The sequence below is a fragment of the Chrysemys picta genome, chromosome 3 (assembly GCF_011386835.1).
Source record: "Chrysemys picta bellii isolate R12L10 chromosome 3, ASM1138683v2, whole genome shotgun sequence".
Classification (NCBI taxonomy): domain Eukaryota; kingdom Metazoa; phylum Chordata; order Testudines; family Emydidae; genus Chrysemys; species Chrysemys picta.
The window spans coordinates 190,311,456-190,332,730 of NC_088793.1; the positions used below are offsets into that span (position 1 = coordinate 190,311,456).

At 42.4% G+C, this 21,275-nt stretch overlaps 1 protein-coding gene across 2 annotated transcripts in view; it reads left to right on the forward strand.

Moving 5' to 3' along the window:
- PCSK2 (proprotein convertase subtilisin/kexin type 2) overlaps nt 1-21,275 on the forward strand; it is a 188,448-nt gene that overhangs the window by 138,400 nt on the left and 28,773 nt on the right. For both annotated transcript variants that reach the window (XM_065589670.1, XM_065589671.1), the window contains 3 exons: nt 4,435-4,511; nt 11,987-12,075; nt 16,143-16,318. In XM_065589670.1, the coding sequence (XP_065445742.1) occupies nt 4,435-4,511; nt 11,987-12,075; nt 16,143-16,318 (342 nt within the window). The remainder of the gene's footprint in view (nt 1-4,434; nt 4,512-11,986; nt 12,076-16,142; nt 16,319-21,275) is intronic.

Here is a 21,275-nt window from a genome sequence, read left to right on the forward strand (position 1 = left end):
AATAACAATGGATAAATTTTTGAGTCTACTGTTTATAATAATATCAAGTTGGGCTCATCAAATATTTTCTGCCAAAACCGTTTTTTGATAGTAAAATTGGGTTTTTGATTAAATGAACTTTTAAGGGGAAAGTGTCTGCTTTCTCTGCCTTGTTTTTTAATCAAAAAACTGTACTCCCCAAAATGGAAGTTTTCAGTTCTTGGATGAAAACTAAAGTACGTAGCCGAAACTGAAAGGCACGCAAACTACAGCTCCCATGAGGCTCTGAAGCAGCATAGGTTTTTCGACAAAATATTTTGATTTTTGAGTTTTCATCAAAAAGTCAAAACATTCCATGAAAATAAATCCTATTTTCTGACCAGCTCTAATATAAAGTACTTTGTCCAGTGTCAGAAGGATTTTATTTCTTAAACGCTGCGGAAGGCTTGCTGTTTTCAAGAAAGGGCCTGAAGAAAAGGAAGAGGGAACTAAATACTTGAATCTGTAGTTATTTTCTTAGTCTTCCTAATTCTGCTCTTTGTGGACTATGCTGACGGTGTCTTAGAAAATACTCTGCTTCTGTGAATGCAGTACTCTAGTGGGTAACCCAAAATAAGGTAGATCAGAGAGAGGGAATTTTGAAAGGTGTCTTTCTTTAAAAGGAATTTTTTTTCTGAAATTGATGCTTTGTTTGATTGAACATAGAGGAGAACTACAGTCTGTAGGGTGGGTTGGATTGTTTTCTGAAGCAATTTGCCCATCCCTATTTTGAATATATAGTGATATAATTATATATCTTGAAGGACCTTCCATCCCTTCTTTCTTTGGACAAACTGTCTGATACCGACACCAAGAGCAGCTGATGAGTATACAAAGGGTGTCTGCATGTCTAATTCCTTCCTGACAAATTAGCCACATGTAATTTCCTTTGGGTTTAGCAGGCGGGGAGTGGATTGAATCTACCCACACCAAGATTGAAATAGCAATTTTCACTAAAGTGAGAATTTTATGGGAAAAGGGTCAGAAATTCTGCACCAAATGAGGAACTGGCAAAGCCCAGAACTCATCAAATTAGGTTTTGAGTGTGAACATACTCACATTACTGGCTAGGAGAATGAGATTTGAATTAAAATTAGTTACCTCTAGTCTGCCTAAAATCCGTACCATGCAGAATCCATGGCGATAGCATTAGAAACTTCTTTAATTCCTGATTCAAGTGCATTTCTCTCTAGAGGAAACAAACCTAGAAATTGGTACAGAGTGTACTTTAACTCCTAATCAAATTATCCATAGACAGCCAGGATTTTCATTCTGACTTTACCATGCCCAGTTAGCTGTCCAGCTGGTCTTACTATAAGTGGACACAGTACGTGTTAATACATGAAAGGACCTGATCTTTTTCTGTTGACTCGTTCACTTCTCTTCGGTGTATTATACAGCAACAGGGAGGGTCAATGGTAAAGCTCCCACTGACTTCAACAGAGCCAGGATTTCATCCTGATACTTTAAGATGGGGTGTTTGAACTGGCAATACATTTTCTCTCTGTCATTTAGACACTTCACCAACATACTGTTTTGAATTCCTATGGTCTGGCTTTTGCTGCAAAATTGCTGGCAGTAGCCCCTGAAGTTCTCACAGTCGTGAAAAGCTTCTTTCACACTTAAATTAAAAAACAAAGAGAACAAAAAAAAGAGCCACCATGGCTAAACAACAAAGTAAAAGAAGCAGTGAGAGACAAAGAGGCATCCTTTAACAAGTGGAAATTAAATCCTAGTGAGGAAAATAGAAAGGAGCATAAACTCTGGCAAGTGAAGTGTAAAAATATAATTAGGAAGGCCAAAAATAATTTGAAGACCAGCTAGCCAAAGACTCAAAAAGTAATAGCAAAAAATTGTTTAAGTACATCAGAGGCAGGAAGCCTGCTAAACAACTAGTGGGGCCACTGGACGATTGAGATGCTAAAGGAGCACTCAAGGACAATAAGGCCATTGCAGAGACACTAAATAAATTCTTTGCATCAGTCTTCCCAGCTGAGGATGTGAGGGAAATTTCCACACCTGAGCCATTCTTTTTGGGTGACAAATCTGAGAAACTGTCACAGATTGTGTCATTAGAGGAGGTTTTGGAACAAATTGATGAACTAAACAGTAATAAGTTACCGGGACCAGATGGTATTTACCCAAGAGTTCTGAAGGAACTCAGATGTGAAATTGCAGTGTACTGTGTAACCTAATAATTTAAATCAGCTTCTGTACCCAATGATGGGAGGATAGCTAATGTGATGCCAATTGTAAAAAGGGCTCCAGAAGTGATCCTGGCAATTACAGGTCAGTAAGCCTGACTTCAGTACTGGGCAAACTGGTTGAAACTATAGTACAGAACAAAATTGTCATACTCATAATTTGTTGGGGAAGAGTCAACATGGTTTTTGTAAGGGCAAATCATGCCTCACGAATCTACTAGAATTCTTTGAGGGGGTCAACAAGCATGTGGACAAGGGGAATTCAGTGGATATAGTGTACTTAGATTTTCAGAAAGCCTTTGACAAGGTCCTTCACCAAAGGCTCTTAAGCAAAATAAGCTGTCATGGGATAAGAGGGAAGGTCCTCTCATGGACTGATAACTGGTTAAAAGATAGGAAACAAAGGGTAGGAATAAATGGTCAGTTTTCAGAATGGAGAGAGGTAAATAGTGGTGTCCCCCAGGGGTCTGTGCTGGGACCAGTGCTATTCAACATATTCATAAATGATTTGGAAAAAGGGGTAAACACTGAGGTGGCAAAATTTTCAGATGATACAAAACTACTCAAGATAGTTAAGTCCCAAGCAGACTGTGAAGAGCTACAAAAGGATCTCACAAACCTCTTGGGTGACTGGGTAACAAAATGGCAGATGAAATTCAATGTTGATAAATGCAAAGTAATGCACATTGGAAAACATAATCCCAACTATACATATAAAATGATGGGGTCTAAATTAGCTGCCACAACTCAAGAAAGATATTTTGGAGTCATTGTCGCTAGTTCTCTGAAAACATCCACTCAATGTGCAGCAGTTTAAAAAGCAAACAAAATATTGGGAATCATTAAGAAAGGGATAGATAATAGGACAGAAAATATCATATTGCCTCTATATAAATCCGTGGTACGCCCACATCTTGAATACTGTGTGTGGATGTGGTCACCCCATCTCAAAAAAGATTTATTGGAATTGGAAAAAGTTCAGAAAAGGGGAACAAAAATGATTAGGGGTATGGAATGGCTGCCATATGAGGAGAGATTAATAAGACTGGGACTTTTCAGCTTGGAAAAGAGATGACTAATCATGACTGGTGTGGAGAAAATAAATAAGGAAGTGTTATTTACTTCTTTTCATAACACAAGAATCAGGGGTCACCAAATGAAATTAATAGGCAGCAGGTTTAAAAAAAATAAAAGGAAATATTTCTTCACACAATGCACAGTCAACCTGTGGAACTCCTTGCCAGAGGATGTTGTGAAGACCAAGGGTTCAAAAAAGAACTAGATAAATTCATGGAGGATAGGTCCATCAATGGCTATTAGCCAGGATGGGCAGGGTTGGTGTCCCTAGCCTCTGTTTGCCAGAAGCTGGGAATGGGCAACATGGGATGGATCACTTGATGATTACCTGCTCTGTTCATTCCCTCTGAGACACCTGGCTTTGGCCACTGTCGGAAGACAGGATACTAGCTAGATGGACCTTTGGTCTGACCCAGTATTGCCGTTCTTATGTAAAAACTAAGCTGAGTTTTTAGCTTGAATCTACCTCTCCTCCTAAAGAAAAATTCCACTTATGGACATTTCCTGGTTCTGCCATTGACATGCTGTGTGTCCTTGAGCACTTTACTGATCTGGGCCTCTGTTTCCCCTCCACCCTTTGTCTGCCTTGTCCATTTAGATGTAAATTCTTCAGGCTCGGGTCTGTCTCTTAATATTTTTTGTACACTGCTTAGCACAATGAGCCCTCCCCCTCAGGTGGGGCCTCTGGGCACCACTCTAATACAAACAACAAACAACAACAACAACAACAACAACAATAATAATAATAATTAATAATTAATGCCCAACAGTTGTAATACAAATATCTCAAAGCACTGTAAAAGGTGGGTAAATGTTATTATCCCCATTTGGGGGGAACTGAGGCAGAAAGACGTGACATGACTTGCCCAGAGACAGAAGTCGGAATAGTACTAAACACCAGCCCATGCTGCTTGAATACTCCTTTGAGGAAAGTTCATCTCAGACATTTAATGCGGTAACTAATAATAGCTGAGATGTGTTATGTCCAGCATACCAGATATATTAGACGACACTCGGATAAAACAGAACGAAAAGGGGAGTTTATTAACATTTTACAAGTTCCCTCATTCTGCATTCTGTTTTGCTTTGTTGGCCTGTTTTCATGCAGACTCATTGAAATATTTGTGTTTTCCAGAATGCCAAAGCCAGCTATGACTTCAGCAGTAACGATCCCTACCCATATCCCCGCTACACAGATGACTGGTTTAACAGGTAATAGAGCTCAGTGAGCAGTCATTACAGGTATTAGGAAATCATAAGGCTCTGCTGATAGTTTCAGTGTCTGTCTCTCCACTAAACGATGTGGTTTTCAGCACAGAAGTTGCTGTGTCGCTATCGTCTGAAGATTAGATATTACTGTTTTCACATTGATTTTTTTTATCTAGTGTGTTCTCCTGGGAACCACTTCTATCACTCTGATCAGCTGAGTTATGGTATATAAAGTGTTTGCTACTCCAGAAAGATGAAGGCATACCTGAAATGTTTGTGTACGTGATAACTATATAATTTTCTGTCTGTTAACTGAAGAGGTCAGGATACCCAGGTCTGAATTTATGCTTCATAGCAATTTTTTACTGTTCTCCTTTCTCCATCATCATGTCTCACCCACAGCCTTCATGTTATTTTAAAGGGAGCAATATGGAGGCTGGGATTTTATGAGCAGGGGGGAATCTGTCAGGAAAGGAATTTGAGAACAACTTGAAAATACATGTAAAGTTCCCATAAAGACTCGATGTCACAGTTTGCCACAGTGCCCCATGGCCACAGTCCCTAACCTCAGGCTACTGCAGCATCAAACAACAAATATCTCACTGAACACAGCAGGGGGTCAATATGGTCATTTACGAATGAGCCTCAGGGGTAGGACAGGTGATGGAGCAGCCTGTATTCCCTCTTCGCCTTCTTTGGTACCACACCCAGGGGAGATATGCGCAAATCTGGCACTGGAATACATCAGAAGAGGCCTGCCACTCTCCCTGCTGTTACTTCCAAGGTGAGCTTTGCCCTTACTATATACTCAAAGCCTTTAATGGACTTCAAGTTCACTGCCTAGCAGTGGCACCTCCTGCCTTCATAAGGAATTTGAAAACCGGCTGAAGATCCATTCCATAAGTAAGCAGCGTCTGTTTTCTTAGGGTAGTTCAGAAACAAGTTCCATAACACTGTCTCTACTTGGAGAAGGAGCCGTTTCCATGGTTACTGCCTCCCCTGTAGCAGCTCCTGAAGCACTGGGACCTCGAGGACCCCCTTTCCTATTGTCCTGTTGGAACCATCCTTTACCCCATGACAGGAGAGGGCGCTATGCGGATCCCTGCACCTCCTGTGGTGGTGTTTTGTACCTGCACTGGGAATGAAAACATTTCCCATCATTAAATGCAAAGCACACATTGGCTTTTATATCGTCATGTTGAAGCCAAGGTTTTGGCACAGGCAACCCGCTCTCCGTGAATGTCAGCTGGGCAGGGCAATAAGGAGTCAGACATTTCAGCAAAGGTCCTGGTCTATTTTACCCCAGGGTAAATCAGGCTCTTCTGCTGTCCTTTGACTAAATTCTCTTAATCACCCCCCCCACGCCGCCATATGTAGCATGAGCCCCCACTATTAAGTCCTTCTACTTAGGGCCCTACCAATTTCATGGCCATGAAATATGCATCATGGACAATTAAATCTGGTCTCCCCCCCAACATGAAATCAAATCTTTTGTGTGCTTTTACCCTATACTATACAGATATTGTGGAGGAGACCAACATTTCTCAAATTGGGGGTCCTGACCCAAAAGGGAGTTGCAGGGGGGTTGCAAAGCTATTTTAGGGGGGTCGCACTATTGCTACCCTTACTTCTGTGCTGCCTTCAGAGATGGGCGGCTGGAGAGCGGCGGCTGTTGGCTGGGCGCCCAGCTCTGAATGCAGCGCCCTGCCAGCAGCAGCGCAGAAGTAAGGGTGGCAATACCCTTACTTCTGCCTTCAGAGCTGGATTCCCAGGCAACAGCTGCCTCTCTCCAGCTGCCCAGCTTTGAAGGCAGCACCCCCACCAGCAGCAGCGCAGAAGTAAGGATAGCAGTACTGTGACCCCCTCGGAATGATGCCACCTGGAAACAGGGGGGACCCTTCCTAATTGCTCCATATTCCTTTGTGGGGTACCAGTCCCCCCAAACCTTTGACAGTCCTACCCCCTCATCTGAGAGGGGCCCACTCTCATCAGGCAGGCTGCCAACCTATGTGCCACTGATGCCAATGATTTTGCCAGGTCAGCCCACATCCCTGGGCTGGATGTCTGAGGGGGGGAGGGACCTGGGTTGCCATTTTGCCCCACTGTGCTGAGGTTAGCAATTCCCTCCTTCAGTGCCTGAAGACTGCTGACAAACTCCACCGCTGCATCCCGAGGATGCCTGAAGAGCTCTTGGCAGATTATGGGTGTGAGGCGCAGGCCCAGGGTCACTCACCCACTCCTCATCATCTCTGTCCACCTCTGAGGCTTGGACCCTCACTATTCTCAACCTCAGACCCTGAATCCATCCCTTGCACCTCCTGTAGGAGGGGTTCTGAATCCTAACCAGGAAGGACACCCTCTTTTGACTCACCACTATCTGCAAAATGAACTATTCCCGCAGAGGTCTCAGCTCCTGCCCAGCTGCTCCCCTCGACCTGTGACTCTCCTCCTGTGCCTGTGGCAGGCACATTGGTCCTCGACTGATCACCAGTCCCGCGAAAACTGAATACATCCTGTCCCCTGCTCTGCCTCTTCCCCCAAGGGTCCCGCCTCTGCTCCATCTCTTCCCTCGAGGTCCCGCCCCTGCTCTGCCTCTTTCCTCAAGGCCCTACCCCCCGCTCACTCTTCTCCCTCATCCCCTTTCCTCATTGCTTAATCCTCTCCACCTCCCTCCCCACCCCGCTCTGCCCCCCAGCTGGGCTCCCTCTGCTCTGGGGCTGGGACAGGAGCTGCAGCCCCTGACATGGAGCCTACCCACCCATGAGATGCAGGTAGGAGACAGTGAGTAACCCCTTCCCTTCTGTAACAGCCAAAAGAGGCTCCACATGACCTCTTCTGGGAACTGGGGAATGCTAGCCAATGAGCATCCCTGTCTCCCAACTGGCCAATGGGTGCCAAAGACTCTCAGGGGGAGGAGCTACTTATTGTGCCTTGGTGAGTGTGTCCCTCCCTTGCCGCTGGGACAGTCCCCCTTTCACCACAGGCCCCATCAATTTCCCCCATCCATTGTTGCGGATGGGTGGCATTTGGTAATTTTTAGGGGCAGATCCTTAGCTGGTGTAAGAGTCGTACAGGGTTAGCTTTTCAAAGAATGGACTATAAAGGTCCAATTTTGCTCCACTTGCAGTCAATGATAAAGTAAATGACTTCAATGCATGCAAGAAGGAACTGCAAAGTGAAATATCATTTTTACATAAAGAAAATATTTCTCTGGGAGTAGTTTAAGTGATTTGTGTAACAGGAAGTGGAGAACTTTTAAAAAACAGGAGCCAGGGGGCTTTTGTTAGCAGGCAGCTGCATGTGCAAAATGTCATTAGGTTTTTAAAAGACTCAGGCAGAGGTGTTCATGCTCATGAGCACAGCTGCTTTGCTTGTAAACACAGATACAGTGCCTCTTCTAACTCACGCTGTTTAAGGCAGCCAAAAATCTCTGTCACCTTAATTCTAATAAACAGTGGTCTCTGAAACAGTGGCATAGTGAGGAATGGGAATTTGGGAGGGCCCCAACTTATGGTCGATGAGCAATGACCAGACAGCTTGGCTGGGCCCCTTTTTGGCTCCAGCATCCTGGACCCCTTTTCCTATCCCTGCTACCCATTCCCCATCACCTCTTGGGTCATGTCCCGTACCCCACACCACAGAAGCAGCAGCCTCTGCTTCTCTCTGTCACATAGTTGCAGCTGCCTGGCTCTTGACTGCTGTCTCCCTGAGTGCACGGTTCCAGCAATACAGGCTCTTGCAGGGAATCTGTATTTCCTAAGTTGTGTGCCTCTTCCCTCCCTATTGGGTGGTGGCGGGAGCAGTTACTGACTGAGTTGGAACAGCTGGGGGAGAGAATCAGAGGCTTTCTGTCTCTTTGCCCAGCCCCTGGAGCAATCTGCTGCTGCTGTTACAGGAAAGGGGGTGTGTGTGCGGCGGGGGTATCGCACAAGCTTAGATTTGGGTGTGCCTGGGTGTCGATTGGGAGGGTCATGGCCCACCCATGTTACACCCCTGCACTAAGACCCAGAGGGATGGTGTCTGTGGTGCTGTGTGTAGGGCACTTGCCAGGGAATTAGGAGGACTTGGGTTCTGCTCCCAGTTCTGTCCCTAACCTACTGCTTGATGCTGATCAAGTCACCTCTCTATTTCCCTTCCTACTCTTTCTCTGCCTATTCAGAAGGTGAGGGCTTGAAGGTCTCTTGCTATGTGTATTATACAGAGGAGCTGTGCAAATATTAGCTTTTTCAATTCGCTGGCACTTCCAAAATATTGGATGGGGGGGATTCATTTCAGGTCAAACCAAAAATGAAAACCTTCAAAAAAATCGGTGACTTGAAACGTAAAAAAATCATTTTAGGTAGAAATAAATGATTTGTTTGATCAAACGAAACATTTCATTTTGATTTTGAGTCTTTTTCAGCACTTTCAAACAAATTAAATAGATTTGAAGGACATTTTGAAACAAAAGGTTGTCGCAAAACAAAAAATCAGAATCTTTAATTTCAAAAATGTTGCGACAAAACATTTCAACTTTTTTGGATTTTTTTTTTTTTACATGAACCATTCAGCAAAACTGATATAAATTTGCAAAATGTTTTGGGTTTCCAAATCTGCATTTTTCACCAAAAAAAAAAAAAAAAAGGTGGTTTTGGCCAATTTTTTTTGCCTAGCTATAATATAATGGGGCTCCTTCTCAGGTGGGGCCTTTAAGTGCTACTGTAATATAAATAAATAGTTATGAGACAGCTTGTTTCTACTTATACAGCCCTATAAATATTAACACTTTATATTCTCCATGTTCCCTCCCCCTCTCCCAGATATTAGTTTGTCAAACATATTCAGTACTTCTGAAGAACTTGTTGGTCAGAGTTACAATTACCCTTCACCTCTATTTATTAAAGGCCACACCTGCAGTTTTCCCTCTCATTTTTTCAGTTAATATAATGAGAACAACATAATGGATAATTGGGGATTTGTATAAACAGATACAGCAGCCTTTTCTATTGCATTAACTACTCCTGAGGGCATTCTGCACCAAAAAATTAAAAATTCTGCACCAAAAAATTAATTTTTGCGCACAATATTATAAAATTCTGCAAATTTCATTTGTCAAATGTGGAGGCTCCAGCATGGCATTGGGGAACACAGGCCACTGGCTGCACAGAGGTGAGAGATCACTGTGCAGCTCCCCCTTCCTGGGACACGGACTCAGCGGTGAGGCTGCACCCAACCCTGACACAGTGCAAGGACCGGGCCTGCCCTAGAAACATCACAGAGCCCTGCCCCTCTGTGCCAGGTGTGGCCAGGCAGGCTCAGCAAGGCAGGATCCAAGTGTGGAGGGGCTTAGTGTGGGGGAAATCCAGGTGTGGGTTGAGAGGATTGTGTGTGGGTGCAGGCGGCTCAGTGGGGGATAAGGGTGCGGGGGGAATCTGGATGCACAGGGGCTTGTTGGGGGGTTCTGGGTGCAACAGTAACGGAACCCTGCAGGGGGTCCAGATGAAGGTGGTTGGGGCTCAGCAGGGGGGTCTGAGTGTGCGGGGGATAGAGCTCAGCAAGGGGATCTGGGGTCTCAGTGGGGGGGTCCAGATGCTGGGGTAGTGGGGCTCAGTAGGGTTGGGAATCCAGGTGCGGGTGGCTCGTCGGGGTGGTCCAGGTGCAGGGGGAGGGGGCTCATTGGGAGGGTCTTGGTATGAGGGGGTCTGGATGCACGGGGGTTGGACGGATGGTAGAGCAGCTCCCTGTACAGTGATCCCTCCTCCTGCAGCTGAGCAGCGATGGGTGCAGGAAGCGTAGGTGGGGGGAGGGGCGGGGGAAGTCTGCAGAGCTTCCTATAACCAGGGGAGAAATCTGGGGGTGGGTGTGACCTGGCATTTTTAGAAAGTTTTTGAACATCGCAGCTTCCCTGTGTGACGGGAGCAGTGTCATACCCTATATCCTACAGGTGACTAGATAATGAATGCCCAACCACGCTGTAGCTTTTTCACAGTTCTTTTAACAAGGACAGTCAAGGAAAACCTTCTGAGTTATTGAAAGAAATTTATCCAGCAGATGTACAAGAAACATATTTCAGTCTTTTCCCTGCCCAAAGAGCCTTCAGAAAAGGTTCCTGAAACAAGCATAAGATTTTCACGATGGTGGGATATTTGGAAACCAGTCATTTTCCTACAATAGATGTGTCTCTAAAAACATAAGCTAGGAAATATTACAGGAAAAAGAATACATGGTCCCAAGATTTCTCACACCTCTGTTGTACCAGCCTTTTCAACCTGCACTTTGAGGGAGAGGGAAAGAAGATAGAGGCTGAATTTAAAAAAAGAAATAAAAGAAAATAATCCAGCTGCCGCAGGGTATAGAGCATATTAGAGTATGTGGCCTTTGTAATATGGTAACGCGAATGTTGCAAGCCACCAGGATACTACAGAGATAACCTCAATATACATGCATAGAGGGTAATATAATTTAGGTGTAGAAAATATCCCATCTGCTAAAACATGGTGAACTGTAAAAAAATATGTATTTATTTTATTGGAGAGGAAAACCAGACACCCTCCCTTCCTCCCCACTTAGGCCTCCAAGCCTAACTTGGCACATATTTTCAGCATTTGTTAAGGATTGTAAAACACTTTGACGATGAAAAATATGATTGAAGCACAATGGGCTGATTTTGAACCTGGGGCCTTCAGTGCCAAAGCACAGTCTTGTCCTACATGAGTTTAAAGAAATCACTTTATTAGCTAACAGCAGTAGTGGGCTGGTATCTTCTCTGTGGACTAGCTACTAAAGGAGGATGAGACACACACAGCACACTTGGCAATGCTTTTGCAGCTGGTGTGTCGTGACTGCTGCTTGACATGCTGACCCGCATTGTCACATTATTTCCCTGTGCTCCCCCTTCTGTGTGTTGCATCCATCTGCTGCCTCTTTAGATTGTGAGCTCTTCAGGCCAGGGGCAGTCAGTTTGCTGGGTGTTTGTACAGCGCCTAGCACAATGGGGCCCTGATCCGTGGGGGGCCTTTAGGTGCTACCATAACATGCAAAATAAATAATAAATGTGCTAAGTATTATTACTATACGCTGTTGAAGTGCTAAGTATTAGTAGTAGTATTAGACCACTCTTTCCAATGCTATTTCTACTGTCCAACAAGATAGAGCCTGCTTGAAAAACTGGATTCTAAAAAGGGCTGAATAACTTTACAACTAAATAGAGCATAATTATGCATGCTAATATTAGAATAACACATCGCTCAGGCTTTAGAGGGTAAACTGGTTACTCCACAAACAGCAGTGTGCAGTTTGCTAAGTGCAGCAATGGAGTTTTGCTTTCTTCTGGAGCATCTGGTGTTAACTGGGACAAGAGGAAAGATACCAGTCTTGATTAACCAATGGCCTGATCCAGCATGCTCCTAATGGTGTGTAATACTGTGTGTGTGCAAACTGGGTAATAATGTTAATCAGGAGCAGTGATTTACATGGTCTCTCTTTATTCATCTTTGCAGTCATGGAACCAGGTGTGCAGGGGAAGTGTCGGCTGCAGCAAACAACAACATCTGTGGAGTTGGCGTGGCATACAACTCAAAGGTGGCAGGTATGACACCAATACAGTGAGAAACCCCAATCCTGTTCTCCTCACTCAGATTTTCCTTGGGTAAGGCACCCACTGTAGATCACGGGAGCTTTGCCCCGGTAAGGACGGCAGGATTTGGTCCAGACTTTGTACTTCTGTCACAGAAGTTTTAAGTGCTAAACATTTAACAAGGGGCATCTCCCCTTCTCTTTTTGCACTCTCCTATATTGTTAATATACTTAATTATTTAACGAGGGGAATGGCATTCCTTCTGCTCATTCTCATTTCAAGTCCTGTTTCCATACTGATTTCAATATGAGCTAACTTATTTCTCCTTTTGTGTACTGTTGTAGGTCTCATCTGAAACAAATCTAAATGTGCAGCAGAAGAAATATACTTGTAGTTGTACTTAATATGATGCAGAGATGAGCTGCCTCAGATTGTTATTTCCTATCAGTTGTGCATCTCCGAAAAAGCAAAATCCACTCCATTACACTGAACTTATCTCTAGGTTTGCATGGGGCCAGATACTCAGCTGGTGTAAATCAATGTAGCGCCATTAATGTTGATGGTTGTTGACCTCAGCTGACAGTTTGGCTCCTAGAGTGCATGCACAGTGATTTTTTTCCTGACGGTCTAGCTGGCCTCCCTTTTTGTTGTTATATCTGAATGATCACCACATCCAGATCCCTAAAACAATAAGCTTCCCAAATCGGGCACATGCCCAGAAGCAAAATCTCCGCGATGGAATGGCAAAGCAATTTCTACTAAACAATTAAGCTAAGACAGTTCTATCATTTTATAATTGGCTCAAAGTGGCACTCTCACAAGGAGTATCATTTTTTATCTGCCACTCAAAATGGTACAGAACTCTGTCCTGACTATGAAAACCCAAGGAAATTCATAGAAATCATCGAATTTTAGGGCTGGAAGGACCCTCAAGAGGACATGTCGTTCATCCCCCCAGCACTGATGCAGGATTAAATAAACCAAACCATCGTAGACCAAAGTTATACCTAGACCACAGGCCTGCTTTGAGCTTTACTAAATAAGCCATGACTAGGCTTATAGCAGTAAAAAATAAAAGCAAACAAACAAATGAACAAAAAACCCTTCCAACAAATAAAAAGCCAGGAGTTACAGAAAGGATATAAACACTCGTGTTTCAGGAATTAATCACTTCTGAGTAGTGAGACTTAAAAAGGAACTTTCTGTGGGCAAGTTGTCTAATGTTGGATTTTTTGCAAGGATTTGTGAAGCAATGTTTATCAGTCACTCTTGGTGACAAGATACAGGACTTGGTGCTTGTCGACATGGTGGGGTAATGCACTCTATGGGGGTGTGATTTCTAAAGTGCACGAACGTATTATGCATTAATTGGTCTGTGTAGACCCTGCTGGTTCACTTTCATGTCGTGCTATTTGAAACAGGACCATATTAAAGAGCTCTAGGGAATCTTTAGTGCACACCAGCAGAGTCTACACAGAACAATTAATGCACAACACATTAGTGTGCTTTAGAAATCACACTCTGTAGAGGGTGCTACCCCCTGTGGCCCTAAATGGACCACTGGCCTGAACCCAGTCTGGCAGTTCCTGTGTTCCTATGCCAAGCAAATTATCACTACAAATCATGAGTAACAAAATTAATTGAAATGGTATTATTTGTTCAGGAAACCTACCCTCAAAAACCAAAAATCAACTAGCATGTACAAAGTGCTATTTCAACTTCTGACTCTTTACTTGCAATGAATGAACGTTAAAGGGTTTGGATGATGAGTCTGGTTTAGATCTGCACCCCAAAAAAGGGTGGGGGTGGCGAGGGTGTGGATGTGGGTGTGTGCATGTGTATGGGAAAATACACAATAGCAGCCAGACTTCTTGGACCTGTATAAATTGAGTTGAAAATCTTGTAAGAACAGGGTTTGTCATGAGATATCTGTTACTTCCTGCTTCCTTTCAGCCAGTTACTTATTGAAGTGCACAGGTCTTCATGACTGCATTGTTCTAGCCTCTCTCCACTGCAGGGCTAGCCCTTCCCTTCAAAATCTGAAGGGGAGGAGTGGTGTTATTGTTTTAGTTGCTGCAGTCAGTGAGACATGAAGTTCAAATTAATATGTAGCATTGCATTGAGAAAGGACCATTGTCACCATTGTTCAGTAATTACACACATTGATCAGAGAAGGGCACGAAACACAGTATTTATATTCTGATATTGGACACCCAAATTTGCATGCATTTGGTTCTGGGGTTTTGGTTCAGGGCTATCTCTACTATTAATGCAACTCTGTAACTTCAAGTCAGTTATTTATAAGCTACATAGCAAAGCCCTTGGGCTGTACTAATGTCCTACAGAAGCTGTAACAAGCTACCATACTTGTCAATTTCCTAACAAAATTCCATATTGAGGTACCTTTATTTTAAGGCAAACAATCATCCCATGTTTCTAAACTGAGAAAAGCTCTGGTTTATTACTGAGACCTATAGCACCACCAAGTGGAAATCAGTAAATCCATCAAACCTCTGGAGGAAGCTGACATGTTTATGACATGTCTCTGGGTCCCATCCTCAATAGGTGTAAAGTGGCATAGGACGTCATAGCCAGCTGAGGATCTGGCCCCTAACTTTGTTCTCTTTGATCCCACTTTTTTCGCATTGAAGTCAAATCTGATGACTTGGCTCACATTTTAGCTCTGTCTGGGCACTCTCTTGTCATCGTCTGTGAAATTCAGCAGTTTCAGTTCACAGACATTCACACCAGTCTTTGTTTCTTTGAGTGTATGCGGGATCTCATGCCCCGAGTTTCAGAGAATGCCGATTTGTTGAAAACAAAATTGTTCAACTTGAAACATTTTTGAAAAAATAAGTTTTAAAATTGTCAAAATGTTCACATCAGCATTTAAAACATGAAAAATTCCAGTTTTCCAATTCAAAACAACTATTTGTTAAAAAAATAAGCTAATTATATTTTTTTAAAACAAAAATTGGTCAAAATCAAAATGAAACATTTCACATTATGGAAATAAAAAGTTTTGATTGACCTCAACCAATTTTTTCCAGGTTTTCAAGATTGCAACTTTACTGCCCTGTTCAGAATATTTTGAGGGACAGGAAATCTGTTTCCCACCCAGCTGTATGTTTTTGTTGTTGTTGTTCCAGTCCATTCCTAGTTTAAAATATTGAAAACTAATGAGTTCCCATCCAAAGCCATACATGGAATGAGTTTACTTTAAACCATTCCAGGTTACTCTAGTCTCCGGCAAGACTCAATGAAAGGTCTCTAACCCTCAGCCTGGCCTGTGTTTGGGTTGATAATGAATCATGATTTAGTGTTGTCCCAAAAAAGGCTTGTGTTGCTCAAATCGTCATACTGTTTGGCTTGGTTGGAGCTGGAATTCAGAGACAAATTAAATCAGCCTATACTGGAAGTTATGCAAAAAACTTTTTCAGAACAATAGCCATGTTTCCTACTGTACATGTATACAAAGGTCCAGATGTCATTATTTCCATATAAGACATTTGTAGCTTTCCCTCTCCTTTCTGATTATAAACACTAGCCCATATTGTGGAGAAAGGCAAGAGAAAACCTGTTGGGAGATGAATGAAGTATATAACATGTGAGTGAATGGGATTGAGTGATTAGGGTAGAGTACTGTGTAAGAGTTTTGTGCTCTAGTCCTTGAATTTTCTACTTTCTATGTGATCTTGGCCAGATTGCACAATTTTTATCTCAACTTCCCCATCTGTAAAACATGTGTAATTACTCTTTCCTTACAGAGTGTATGAAGCTTAATTGTTTCTTAATGTGTTTGGAAACACTTGGATGAAAGGTGCTGTATAATTGCAAAGTTCAATAGTAGAATCAGTAATAAACCACTCGCTCCTTTCTGTGCCACCACTTCATTGCTATAGCTGTATGCTTTAGCTCTGTTGTACAGACTGGAATCTGAACTTTGAATACAAAATTATTGTGGAACTAAGATAACCAGTGAGATGTAATGCCTGAAACTGCAGGTGTAAATCAGACCCTGAGCCTATATCCTGTCTTTGGCCATTCATAATTCATGTTTATGTTGATTACGTCAACAGGTATCCGAATGCTGGACCAGCCTTTTATGACAGACATTATTGAGGCTTCTTCGATCAGTCACATGCCTCAAGTCATAGATATATATAGTGCCAGCTGGGGGCCAACTGATAACGGAAAGACTGTGGATGGACCTAGAGAACTAACTTTGCAAGCCATGGCAGATGGTGTGAACAAGGTAATGTTTCTGTTAAACAAGCTGGGGAAGATGACTGTATTGCTTACACACACTGGGCATTGAAAGCACTGCATGTGGGTAGGTCAAAACTCTGCAAATCGCTTAGGAACATTGCAGAACGCAATCCGATTATGTCAGGCTGTCCCAGTTATTGATTTATTGCTCACAAATCTTTGCCATGGTCTGCACTACAGGTGGTTCCTTCTGCAGTACCAATGTTTGCTTATATTTGTTCACTGGTCTCAGGACACAGTTTGTCTACACTAAAATCTCTCTCTCGCTCTAAATCAAGTGGCATGTATTTGTTCTGTTCTATCATATGGGATCACAGTCAAAATGTAAAAGACCTAACCGATCATTGTCTCTAGATGTCCTCCAACACAAGCCATATGATCTGTAAAGCTGGCACAACTCTGGCTCTTTCTGGGTGTCGCCAGTTTCATTATTGCATTTTGAAGTTGTACTGTCTGTCAGTCATTTATAGATAACCCTCATCGCAGAGGTGATGCACAGTAATTGCATTGTGGCCATTGGGGTTTTAATCTATTAGAAGCTCTCCGATCCCCTGTACATAAGCTCACCTCCTCCATGCTAGAATCATTCTTTAATCCCCCTTCTCGTGATCTGCCTCTCAGATGTTGTCTCTTTCTTCCCACCATTGGGCCAGATATAAGCAGGAAGGTGAGCATTAGCTATGAGCAGGCATCAATACTGGTTAGGGAAAGAACTGACTGGAGAGGCAGAGCAAGGAGATGAGACTGCAGCTATAGAGAGGTGGATAGGGAGCAAAAGTGAATTGGCTGTAAGATTCTTCTTCAGGGGGATCAAATGGTGAGGGGAAATCAAAGCTACTGTTTATACTAACAGAATGGTATGTACATCTCATTGTCATTATTATTATGGAACTAGAATCAGCTCGCCATCTATTTTCAGTTCTGATTTGTAAACTGTTCTCCATTTTTTTTCCTGACAAAAAATGTTATTTTCATTTAAATTGAAATGTTCTGGAAAATGGTAGATTTTGACTCTGGGGGGATGGAATTTTAAAGAATTTTGTCAGAAATTTTGTTTTGGAAAATTTTGAAATTTCATTTTGAATTTTATTTAGTTTTATTTTTATTATTTGTGTTATTTTACATTATTTCATGCCATGTCAGTAGTAGTACATAACATGTACTGCTGACATGTCTTAATAATATATTATTAAGACATGTCAGCAGCATACATATATAACATAATATAACAGCTGAAATATGCTATTTTATTTATTTTAAAAAAATTAGAGACAGTTGCTACTTAGTACGGATTGAAACATCTTATCTGTTTCCAGATCCAAGTGTAGCAGCAGCGTCCCTTAATAGTTTTTAAAAGAAATAATACATGTTATGTACTACTGCTGCTGATGTGTCATAAAATAATAAAAAGAATATTAACACTCAAAAATAAAATTCAAAACAACATTTTGAAATTCCAATTTATTTATTTTTTGTAAATGCAATTCCAGGAGAAATTTCAAAAAATATTTTTGTTCTGAATCAGAATGAAAACAAATTCCAAAATTTCTCCTGGAATGGGAATTTGAAGCTTGAACCAGCTCTGCTTGTCTTGTCTGTGCCTTTTCATTTCTCTCTTTCTTTATTATTAAGAGCTGATCCAAAGCCCATTGAAGTAACTGGAAAGACTCCCAGTGACCTCAGTGGCCCTTAGTGTTTTAGCTAAGCATTTTATGCATTATTTAGCTCTATCAAGCACACTGGGCTACAGCTGTACAGATTGGAGTTGTACTGCATTGTAATGCAGGGGATTATGCAGCATATCTACTTTCACACTTACAAATCCATCTTCTGCTTATTTCAGTCAGTCAGTTCCCATCTCTGATCAAAATTAGGGGCTGGTATTTTTAGCCACACAACCACCTAGGTGAATATCACCATCTGCACAGCAGATAATGTTGCTGATAAAGCTAATAGTTATGTCTGAATAGCATAGTTCCTCGGTGGGACCTGGGAAGTGGCTGCTTTCTGTGTTTTTGTGCAGCTCAGAAGGGGGCACTGTGTTTTGGACTGGAGCGGACCTCTAGCGGTGAGGAGGAGAGGTGGTTTGGAACCATTGGACAGAGTCCCACTCACATAACCCCCTGCTCCTGGAAACCCTTCCTGACCCCTCAACCATACAATGAGGTTTCGCTCACCCAGTTTTACTGGGAACCAACAGGGGGTGGAGCTTGTTATCTGGAGAGAGGTCAGGGGAGGAACCAGCATAGGAGGTATAGTACAAAGGAGGGGAACTGGTAGCAGAAAGGTGGGCAGTGCATGGAAGGAATTTGATCCCGAGAGTTTTGATCCCGAGAGTTTTGGGTAGGTTTGTTTTCTGGGAGGAAGTGCTGTGGTAGATAAGGGGCGCAGGTGGAAGAATAGGAGGGAAATATTACAAGGAAGAGGAAGTGGAGAGGAAGAGGGAAGGATGGATGGAATGGGGAGAATAAGATCTGGATCGGAGGAAAAGAGAGAGACGTCAGGAAGTGGTAGAAGGTTCAGAATGGGTTTAGGGTAGAAGAACAGAGGGAGTGAAATGTGTTTACCTGTCTCCATCTCCTTAGCACAATCCAGTTAGTTTGAACAAACTTGCCCTCAGTGCTGTATGGAGTGATGCCTCTCCCCTGAGTTGATTGTACACAGTGTATTTATGGTAAACCTCTTTGAACTTGCCCAGTAAATCTTGGGAGATTTTGTGTGGGAGCTCTGCAATTACTCATTTTCCACCTGAATGATTTCCTTCCCCCCTCCCCTCCACTACAGTCCTCAGAACAGTACATTCAGTGTACCATGTTTTGGGATGTGGTAATTAAAATGAACTGTTGTAGGTAGTAAAGCGTTCTTGAATCCACAGTTTATGGTGATTTGCCCTTAGCAGATGAATTATAGGCACTGTCTCACTCTTATCTGTAAATTCAGCAACATGCTTAAATAACTCAAGCAAACTTGTTAGACATTTCCTTTGAATCCAATCAGTCTATAGTACAAACATCACAAGACTCTGTGGGCCTGATCCTTGGTGGCTGTAAGCTCCATTGATTCCAGCTTACACCCGCTGAGGAGCTAGTCCTATGCTGTTAATGTGTTTTAAAAACGGTGACTGTTACATGTATTTGCAGTATCTAAATCAGGCTTGCCAGGCTGGCATTTTAGGAAAAAAAAAAAAAAAAGAATGAAAGGCAGATTCTTTTCTATGTATGAATATTTTAGAAAGTGAATAAAGAGATAAAATGAATACTTGTTCACAAATGGTTGACACTATAGTGGGCATGCACAGCGCTATTACTGTAACAATCTTTCATTAATAGTAAGAACTGCACTAGCCTGCTACGTTCTTTCACCTTAGCAAGCTACCCAACATTTCACCAAAGGCTTTCCTGATCCTCTACCATCCCCTTGTTTTGGGATGGTAACTTTTATTTGTGGTATGCAGACTATTATTTAAATAACACACTAATACCTTCAGGGATCCAGGTCAGTATATCAGAGTCCACTAGGAAAATATTAACTGTCTTCGTGTCTGATTGTACTCCCACTGAAGTCAATGGGAGCAGAATCAGGCCCTTAGGAGACAAGCACAGGGCTGGAACTTTTCTATTATAACATTCACGTGCAGAACGAATCTAAAAGTGACAGAAAGGCACTAATAACCCTGGCAAGGGAATTTCAGCTAGTCTCAATAGAGGTATTTTATGTTCTCAAGAGAAACAGATTCTAATCTGTAGTCTCCGTTTGTGCAGTTTTGTGGTATTTAAAGAGCTTTTAATTAACTTGCTATCATATCACAATATGCCTTAGTTTGTTTTGTGGAATTATACTGGCATCACACCTGCTTTATGGCCGTTGAGTGTTCAAGAACAGATTTTTTCCCTTTTGGTTCATTATCTCAAAACAGTCCAAGCATCAGAGCATTGGGCATATCAGATTCTTTTATATTTGTTTCCCTCTGAAGCAGGAGTGCAGCTCCCTTAAAAAAAATTGCTATGGAGGGATACGGTGCACTGCCACTTTCAAATTACGTGCCTTCCCATGTCATTGCAAATTTCAAAATCAGTGCGAAAGGAATCTCAGTGCACGTCTAGCTGATGTTCATAGAAGTTACACAGAGGAAGGAATAAACTGAGACACTATATAAAAACAATTCTGTTGCCTAACACTATTGAATGATATTGTTGTTACACTCAACATATACTCATTGCTGCATGCTACAAAGGAAGACACAATCACTGTCCTGAAGAACTTATGGTCTGGAATCAATATTTATGTTTCTCGTAAGTGTTACATTGAAAATAATAACAGGACACATCTACCTATATGATGTATGTTATCAGCCTACTGAATTTGTAAGTAAACTAAGGTCCCCAGTCTTCCTGGAATATTTAGCTTCAGATGCTTCTAGTGTCAAGTTCAGCAGCTACTGTACTATCAAAATATTCATATCCAAGGGGTGCTGATCACACCATATGGGGGAATCTGATCTTCTCTGTTTTTCTCAACATCCAGTGCATACAAAATGCAGCTGCTAACACCATCTTCCTTTCTTGCCATTTGGATTATGTTGCTTTTTTTTTTTTTTTTGAAGGCCCAGTTCAGCAATGCACTTTGCTGGGATGTAAGTCCAGTTGAATTCAGGCCATAGGCAGCTGTGACCATAGTGTTTTTGTCATACTGAACAGTATCGTTTTGTTGTTCCCTTGTGCTCCCCTCCCCTGTCTATATGATAGAATCATAGATTATCAGGGACCTCAGGAGGTCATTTAGTCCAACCCCCTGCTCAAAGCAGGACCAATCCCCAGACAGATTTTTACCCCAGTTCCCTAAATGGAACCCTCAAGGATTGAACTCACAACCCTGGGTTTAGCAGGCCAATGCTCAAACCACTGAGCTATCCCTCCCCCCTGCTAGCCACCTGCTATCTACCT